This window comes from Bos taurus, chromosome 2 (assembly GCF_002263795.3).
Source record: "Bos taurus isolate L1 Dominette 01449 registration number 42190680 breed Hereford chromosome 2, ARS-UCD2.0, whole genome shotgun sequence".
Lineage (NCBI taxonomy): Eukaryota > Metazoa > Chordata > Mammalia > Artiodactyla > Bovidae > Bos > Bos taurus.
The window spans coordinates 38594794-38602194 of record NC_037329.1 but is presented as its reverse complement, the minus strand read 5'-3'; the positions used below and the strand labels follow the sequence as shown (position 1 = coordinate 38602194).

Sequence of the window (7401 nt, the reverse complement as noted above, 5' to 3'; positions counted from 1 at the left end):
ATGTTTGGTAGAATTGTCTGTGAAGCCATCTGGTCCTGGAATTTTGTTGGGAATTTTTTAATCACACAGTAAGTTTCAGTACTTGTATTTCGTCTGTTCATATTTTCTATTTTTTTCTTGATTCAGTCTTCAAAGACTACCTTTCTAGTTAAAAACTTGTCCATTTCGTCTACATTGTTCATTTTACTGGCCTACAGTAGTTCATAGTAGTCTCTTATGCTTCTCTACAAACGAAGATTCGAGTTGCAGACTTTCAAAATTGCAAATGTGTGTTAAGAGGAGGAATCCAGAGAGGTCTTCAGCAACTCAGCGAGCCTTAGCAAGAACCTCAGGCTAGATCTGTAAGGATGACTTCATTGAATTCGTGCAACACAGGATTTATATGAACTGTCCTCTTCCAACCCTTTACTTTTAACCTTTGTGTGTCTTTAGGGCTGATGAGTCTCCTTAGGCAGCATAGAGCTGGCTTTTTTTTTTTTTAATCCATTCAAGCTACTGTCTGCCTTTAACCTGGTGATTTCAGTCCATTTACATTTAGTGATTATGCAAGAATTTATCATTTGCCTTCTGGTGGTTTACCATCTCCCCTGGTTTTTTTTTCCCTCCTCTGCATACCTTAGCAAATTGATGGTTTTCCCTGGAATTTGCTCAGTCTCCTTTCCCCCCCCCACCCCCCCCATGTTTTATGACTCAATAATAGACTTTTGCTTCTTGGTTAACCAGAAGCTAAGATCTTATAGATGAAACAGCCCTTTTTATTCTGATAGGAACTTATCTTTGTTCACCTATAAAAGTTCCCCTCTTTAATCTTCCTCTTATAGTTTTGACATCACAATTAACCTTTTTATGCCATAAATTTATTAGCAAGCTATAGTAGTTATTCTTGAGTTTTTTTTTTTCATTTAAACTTTATACTATCATTAAGTGTTTAACAAACCATTCTAATGTAAAGTTAAAAGTTTTCTAATTTTCACCTTTATCAGAGTATTATGAACTTCCATGTTTTCCTATCACCGGCATGGTTTCATTTCAGCTTAAACTCTTCTAGAATTTCTTGCAAGGCAAGTCTATTGGTGAACTCCTTCAGGCCTCATTTAGGAAAGTCTTTATTTCTCCTCATATCTGAAGGATAGGTTTGCTGTTAAATTTTGGTTGGCAGTTTTTATCCTTCAACACTTTGAATATGCCCTTCTTCTCTCTTCCGGCATATAGAGTTTATGCAGGTAGAAACCCACTGATAGCTTACTCGGGGATTACTTTGTAGGTTACTTGAATTTCTCCCTAGTTGCTTCTTCATCATTGATCTTTTCTTGGAGTGTTGCTTTACAGTGTTGTATTAATTTCTGCTGTATAATGAAGTAAATCAGCTGTATGTATACCTATATCCCCTCCCTCATGGGCCTCCCGCCCACCCACTCATCTAGATCATCACAGAGCAGCAAACCAGGCTTCCAGTGCTTTGTAGCATGTTTCCCACTAGCCATTTTACACATGGTAGTTTGCGTGTGTCAGCCTCCATCTCCCAGTTCATCTCCTACCCCACTACCCCCAACCATGTCCACATGTCTGTTGATTTTTGACAGTTTTATTAGACTGGGTCTTGGAGACAGTCTGTCTGCATTGGGATAATAGGTTGTTCTATTATGTTCATGGACCTGTATGTCCAATTCCTTCCTCAGGGTTGGGAAGTTCTCTGATTATTTCTTTAAATAAACTCTGCCCCCTTCTCTCTCCTGGTACAGTTACCTAGTATTTGCTTTTCTGATAACTGAGTTTCTTCACTTTTTATAAACCTTAGTTCTGTCTTTTAAATGAATCATTTCTAAACTCCTACCATTCAAGTCACTTATTTCTTCTTTCATCAGATCTGTTATTTTTGCTCACTAATGCATTCCTTATTTCATTCATTGACTTCTGCTCTGGAATTTATTTGGTTCTTTTTAAAATTTCAGTCTCTTTGATAAAGAATCTGTGATCATTAAATTTATTCCTAAGTTCACTGAATTTCCTTTCTGAGTGTTCTTATAGCTCGTTGAATTTCTTCATAATAGATATTTTGCATTTTTTATCAGTTAGATCACAATATTCATGCCTTTGAGTTCAGTTACTGGAGAATTAACATTCTTTCTGTGATACCATATTTCCTTGATTTTTCATAGTGTTTGAGGTTATGTACCTCTGCTTTTGCTTTTGAAATAGCAGACACTTTTCTTAGTGAAGGATTTGTTTTCTTTGGCTGTCACAAATCAACAGGCTGGCATCTAAAAACCTTCTTTTGTGTTCCAGAAGATGACACTGTAGCTCATGTTTCTGGTTTTTCCTTACCAGGGTTAGTTTTCAAGGCTGCATGCAGGAGCACAGAAAGAGCCAGGAGCTGTGGGCTTAGTTGCCTAGTGCTTTGGGGATGCCCAGGACCTGACAGGGAGATCCACGAGTGGGATACTCCCAGAGATCTATGAGTAGACTGCTAGCTGAAACCCCAAAGCAGATGGCAGGAAACACATTATTTTGGTGTTCTTTGGCATTCTTGTTTGCTTCCTTCCATTTTCCTCTCCTTCCTCCCAGTCACAGAAATCCCCGCTCAGAAATCTAAGAGCTGCTGGACACAAATAGCAGCCAGGCAGTCTGTCCCTCACATTTGGGCTTTCCATCTCTACTGACAAAGAGGTAGCCACCGATGCCAACACAAGTGTAGAGCACTGCAGTGTCATCCATGCAAATTAGGTGCCTCAATGGAGTCCCCTCTCTCCTTTGCATTTAGACTCACCTCTGTCCAGCTCTAATAGTGTCCTGGAACCTCCCATCAGGTTGGCTGAATCTCTACAAATTCTCTCTCTCCCATGAGTGTCCAACACTCAGTTCTATACTCTTCAGGTTTTCCTTTTCCTGATCACAGCAAGTAGGGGTGAGGCAGGCTTACTGTCTCCCTGGGACCCACAGCCCTTCTGAAGTTCTATTTTGGGGTGCAGAGATACACAGTAATCCCTGCTGTCCTGGTATAATGTGCAGAGGCACTTTTGTTCAGTTATGGATGTGACACCAAAGAAAGAAAAGAACGCATGCTGCTGTGATCCTGACATTCCTCTAGAAGCTGGTGTTCTACGTCTTGATCTAGGTGCTGTTTCCATGGGTGCAGTCAGTGTATAAATTTATAAAAATGCATCAAGCTGTACAATTTTATATATGTATATAGTACTTCAAATGTTAAATACAATTCCACTCCACTTTTGGTGAGTATACAGCCAAAATAATTGAAAGGGGGAGGACTCAAAGAGATATTTATACACCCAAGTTCATGGCAGCTTTACTCACAATAGCCAAAAGGGGGAGGCCACTGAAGTGTCCCTCAAAAGATGAATGGATAAACATTGTATATATAGACAGTGGGATATTAGCAACTATAAAACAGAAGGAAATTCTAATGTATGCTGTAACAAAGATGAACCTTGACATTATGCTAAGTGAAATAAGCCAGGCTCACACAAGGACAAATACTGTGTGATGCCATTTCTATGAGGTACTTAGAGCAGCCAAACTAAAGAAAGAATAGAATGATGGGTGCCAAGGATTGAAGAGAGTGAGAAATGGAGAGCTATCATCTAACAGTTTCAGTTCTGCAGGATGGAGAGAGTTCTGTGGCTGGATGGTGGCGACAGCAGCAAAACAATGTAAATAGACTGAATACCACTGAACTGTATATGTAAAAATGGTTATGATGGTAAAATCTGTTATGTGTTTTACCACAATTTTTTAAGTTAAATGTGACCTTAATATATACTCGCCACATAAATGTATACTAATGAAGTTATTAACTTACCTCTGGTGAACATTCCAGAATTTTAACACCTCTACTCTGAGTTACTCTAAACCCTACATTTTAAACCCCATTAAACACAAGTTAAAAAAGCCAACAACCAACTCTCCCCAAGCAGCAAATGTAGGTAAGATGCCAAAGACTGCTTTCCCTCACACAGGATCTTTACACGAAACAAAATGCTTCGACCTTCTTCTTTCCACTTACATTCACAAGTCTCTTTCTAAGGAGGCAGGTCAGTCAGTTTCCCCAGCTTTGTAGTGGGGTAACAAACCTAAGAAAAAAATAAAATTGCAGCCCCTCCACCCTACAAAGTTTAAATTTTCTGGTACCAAATTTAAGATGGAGGGCATCCTCCTTAGAACCTTAAAGTTCATTAGTAGACTTTAAATGCAAATTTGACTTACAAATTAGTTTTGTGCTTCTGTTTCCATAAGAAAATGCCTTATAATATGTAGATTTTTTTATGTTGAACAAAATTCACTTTGACTTGAAAACATTTTATTTAATTTATACAAATAACTACTAAATACAAAAAGTAGATTAAAACAAAATAGTTATTTTTTTCTGGCAGAGTTTAAATGCACATAATGGATAATTCCGAAGAAAATGCATTTTCCCCACAGCGTTCAGGACTAAAATTCTACTGAAATCTTTGCTTCTAAATCAGTAATATATTCGGTGGTGTCACGTGGGTAATGGCTAAATACGTTCTGCATATGAACTGAAAAAAAGTTACAGTCTACACACATATAAATGTGAAGCACTTAAAATGTGAATTTAACAGATAATAAAAGAAAATGTCCATTTCAGAGTATAGTGTTAAAAACATTTTGGTAATAAAATCATAAGACCACATAAAAATAAGCTTTAACATATGCATGCAGCAGTTTTGTAAAAACTGCTACCTGCACAAGTAATAAATAATTTGCAAAGTTGTGTATAAACAATTCCTAATGTTCAGCATCATTGTAAACATCAGCACATGTGTAAAATGCAGCAAAGTCTGACATTACATTTTGTTTTGCCAAATTGAATTCCTATTATCCAAAGACAGACCAGTGGAGTACACAGCCAACATTTTGGCAAGTTGGGTCTTTAAAATTAAGAGTAACAGTGCAAGTAAGGAATGCAAAGAATTCCTAGTGCAATAAAGAAGAGAAGCACAGGCAATATTGCTGATTAAAAATTCACCACCTCCTTGAGTTTCCCGTGGGGAGTGTCTAGGAGACCTGTGAAGATATGCAAAGCCACTGTCTTAATGCCCAGATCTCTTTTAGGATTTCTCTGTGTTCCTCCAGTTCCCTACCTTTGCAACATTGTCTGTCCAACGTTAAGTCTCTGCAGTGTGAACAGTTTGTGAAATGCCCAGGTCACAGTCATTGAGCGAGGTTAGGGTGGTTTTGGTGTCTTCCCCAGCACACAGCCGAGTAAGATGTCTGCCTTGTCAAAGCAGCCATTCGGGGAGGGAGACAGATGGATTCTGTTCTGATATCCAGTCAGGCCAGCAATAGGTCCCAGCTGGACAACAATAATGTCAGATCTTCCTTCTTGACACCATGAAAATGTCAACAGTCAGTTTTCAATTTGTCTAGGGAATTATCAATTTTGGTCAAAGTCTTTTTGATACGCAGGGCTGTGAGTCTGGCAGATGGATTTTGATACCAGCATTCTTTCATCAGCTTGGCCAGGGAGGTTAATGTCTGAGGAGAGAAAGAACCAACACCACAGTGAATAAGAAACTGGGCAGATGTTATGCCAACCATTTTGCAGGGCTCTGCAGGTCTTGTGATATTATTACCATCTTCCTTACACAATAATCAAAGCCTTGGCCACTGGTAAAGAAGCCACTCTTGAGTGTCTTAATGCTACCATCTGACTTTATCAAGTCAATTACATACACCAGTCTGGACCCCTTGATGGTTTTATGGGTATTAAAAGCCATAGTACTAAGAGTTAATACTGAAATATGCAAATAGGGTCATTTCTCAATGTCTTACGATTTGTTATTACTACTCAACAACAGCAATTAAGGATTGGCAGCATTAAACAGCCTATGTTTGGAATTTCAGATATGCAGAGACAGAAAAGAATTTAAAAGCATTAATTCAAGTCTCTTGGTTTACAGGTGAAACTGCAGCCCTAGGGCTAGTGGCATAGTAATGACTCTCCCAATTCCTGGAGCTCGTCAAGGGTAGAAAATCTTGTGAATATTGTCATTTGTTATCAGGATTTATCGATGTAGCTCTTTCAAGAATGAGACCACTTTGTGAACCTGTTCTACTAGGTCTAAAGCCCTTTTACATAAAATAGGGAGAGAAAGCAACAGAACAGATCACTCTACCAGCTGAAACTCTGGTATGTATAGAATTGTATACAAGTGTAAGGACAGTATAGCTCTGAAATGAAGCAAGCATAGTACTCTTACCGGGTCTGAGAACCATCTGTTGGGTATGTTAGGCCTCTGTTGATCCACACAGACTACCTTCCTCATATCTTCAAAACTTGGGTCATTGGGAACCACATCATAGAATGGTGGCTTGTAATCCTCCACAATACCTTCATACATGGACAAGAATTGTGTTGGTTAGCAAAAGAATAGAGGTTTCCAGGGTATTATTGATGGGCATCACAGGATACAATGCAGAAAAAAAAGAAAAAGTACTGATCACCTTTCTCAAACTTCAAGATGATCCTAAAAGCTACAGGTAGGTCTTAAAAAAATACGTGGAAAACAAAGCAAAGGAAGGAAGCCCTGCAGAGGACTTAAGGGCAAAAACTGTTTAGAAGAAAATGTGACTGCTACTCAAAGAGAATCTCTTTGATTAAATAGGGTCAAGATACCTAAAGAAGGTACATGACTCTAGTAACTTCAAACCATAACTGAAATGAAATGCAGTTCATGAACTAGAGCTAGAGGTAAATAATCCAAAACCATCAGCAAAATACCCCTTTCTGTTATTAGGGAAAAAGTCACTGCTGTGAAATAATCCATCCCCTTCGGAGGATGCAAATATGTAATATGAAATGCAATTTCCTCATTTATCCAGTATGTTCTAAGTACCCTCTGTCATTCACAGCTGTCTGTCTGATGGTTCTATTATTTCCTCTTAGAACAAAATAAAATGTGGAGGACAGTCATTGGAAAGGAGAAGAATGGCTAAAAAGAATGAACTCTTCCTCACTCCCAGGCAATTATGAAAGTGGCTAATTTCTGCTCCGGCATGGTTTTCAATGCCTTGGAAATCTTTTTCCTTAGCAAAATTACATCAGTTCCTTACTCTTTGCAAAGAAAAGTAGTTCCACAAACAGAAAAATTTAAAGAAATGATTTGGAATGAGAAAATGGATTCTTTTCTTTATAGAAATAAACCCCAGGAAATCCATTACTTTTTTTCCATCATCAAAGGCCTCAACAATGCGGCTAGTGGATTCCCTGGTTTACTGCCTCTCCCTCCATGTAACTTCTCTTCCTAAATACCTACGAGATCGGTTATTGGCACAGACGGGAAGATAACTGTTTTGCAATCTCCTTTTCATTTGTCAAAGAAATTAACAGTGAGAAGCTGTTCTAAAAGATCCCATATA

The 7401-nt window shown here is 38.4% G+C and overlaps 1 protein-coding gene across 4 annotated transcripts in view; it reads right to left on the bottom strand.

The window, feature by feature from the left end:
- Positions 1-4298: 4298 nt before the first annotated feature.
- Positions 4299-7401, bottom strand: part of ACVR1 (activin A receptor type 1) — a 131105-nt gene continuing 128002 nt past the window's right edge. For all 4 annotated transcript variants that reach the window (XM_024999277.2, XM_024999281.2, NM_176663.3 and 1 more), the window contains 2 exons: positions 6243-6373; positions 4299-5517 (listed from right to left, as the gene is read on the bottom strand). In XM_024999277.2, the coding sequence (XP_024855045.1) occupies positions 5383-5517; positions 6243-6373 (266 nt within the window). In that variant the 3' untranslated portion in view covers positions 4299-5382. The remainder of the gene's footprint in view (positions 5518-6242; positions 6374-7401) is intronic.